The sequence below is a fragment of the Sinocyclocheilus rhinocerous genome, unplaced genomic scaffold (assembly GCF_001515625.1).
Source record: "Sinocyclocheilus rhinocerous isolate Xijiao unplaced genomic scaffold, SAMN03320098_v1.1 scaffold15006, whole genome shotgun sequence".
Taxonomy (NCBI): Eukaryota; Metazoa; Chordata; class Actinopteri; order Cypriniformes; family Cyprinidae; genus Sinocyclocheilus; species Sinocyclocheilus rhinocerous.
The window spans coordinates 20-1,410 of NW_015656308.1; the positions used below are offsets into that span (position 1 = coordinate 20).

Here is a 1,391-nt window from a genome sequence, read left to right on the forward strand (position 1 = left end):
ATTTCATTGTGTATCAACAGACTGAGTCAAACTACAGGATCAACACAAATAAAATCTATTACTGAACAACTAAATACTATAATGGACTAACATCAATAAAAATCACACATAATCAGAAATGTCAGTGAAATGGAAATTTTATTTGCATCATTATACAGAGCCTACACAACTTTTATGTTGCATATATAATAATAATGCAGTTATAAATGAATATCTTTTGTTACATATTTTTGTTGCATATAAAAAAAATCAATGTAAGACTAAAGTGACTAAATACTTTTGCTATTCTCCAACAAAACAGGAAAAAACATCTCCACAAATCTTGTTCACAGCGAAACTAATCATTTGCGCTAATCTCATGTTTACTGAATCTGAATCTCACATTATTTACTTGAAATACTGAATCTGTAGAAAACATTTGCTCACTCTGACACAGAACAATGCTTTTTAATATGAGTCACAAGAATCACTGACTGAGTGAAACTCTTTCCACACTGAGTACAGTGGTACGGTTTCTCTCCAGTATGAACTCGCTCATGTGTTTTCAGGTGTCCAGACTGAGTGAAACTCTTGTCACAATATGAGCACTTGTAAGGTTTTTCTCCAGTATGAATTCTTTGGTGCTGTTTCAGATCATGAGCTGTAGTAAAGCTCTTATCACACTCACAACACACATGATCTCTCACTTCATCATGTGTTTTCTGGTGCTGTTTATAACTGGCCAACCATGAAAAACTCTTTCCACAGTAAGAACACACATGAGGCTTCTCATCTGAATGAACTGTCAGGTGTTCCTTTAGATGTGATGAAGAAATAAACTTTTTACCACACTGATCACAGTTAAAAGGCTTTTCTCCAGAGTGAACGTGCAGATGATAACTGAGACCTGATGCTGCAGCAAAACTCTTTCCACACTGAGGGCATGTGTACGGTTTCTCTCCAGTGTGGATCCTCATGTGCTGTTTAAGGCTTTTTTGTCTGAAACTCTTTCCACACTGTGAGCAGGTGTGAAGCTGTTTGTTTTTTTCTCTAGAAGTTTTGATTTTACAACGTTCCTTCTCCACTTCATTCACCTCATGTCTTTGCATTTTTACTTCCATCCAGTCTAAAATAAACAAATGATGTGGTTAAAATCAGTTCAAGTGAACCTGATTAAATAGCAGAAACCAAAAAAGGTCACATATTTATCTGAGTATGAAGTATCAGATCTTTGATGTGTCAAAGGTTAGTTCTGTCATTCCTTGTTAATAAAATTAAAATGTGGATATGATCAGTTAGATGATAATTTATCATTGCTCATTTAGTTCAGAGCCACTAAATCTTTTTAACAGAAGCTTTGGTGTTTGTCAGCAGTCAACAATGAAGAATCAAGAATGGACACCAACCTGTTT

The 1,391-nt window shown here is 34.9% G+C and overlaps 1 protein-coding gene across 1 annotated transcript; it reads right to left on the bottom strand.

Moving 5' to 3' along the window:
* Positions 1 to 422: 422 nt before the first annotated feature.
* On the bottom strand, positions 423 to 1,088 carry LOC107719958 (gastrula zinc finger protein XlCGF7.1-like). The gene has a single exon (XM_016527511.1). It carries the CDS (start codon positions 1,086 to 1,088, stop codon positions 423 to 425), a length of 666 nt encoding a protein of 221 aa, XP_016382997.1.
* Positions 1,089 to 1,391: the final 303 nt, after the last annotated feature.

What these genes read in the sequence shown, in the direction of transcription:
- LOC107719958 (XM_016527511.1), bottom strand. Translation starts at nt 1,088, where the DNA reads ATGCAAAGACATGAGGTGAATGAAGTGGAGAAGGAACGTTGTAAAATC.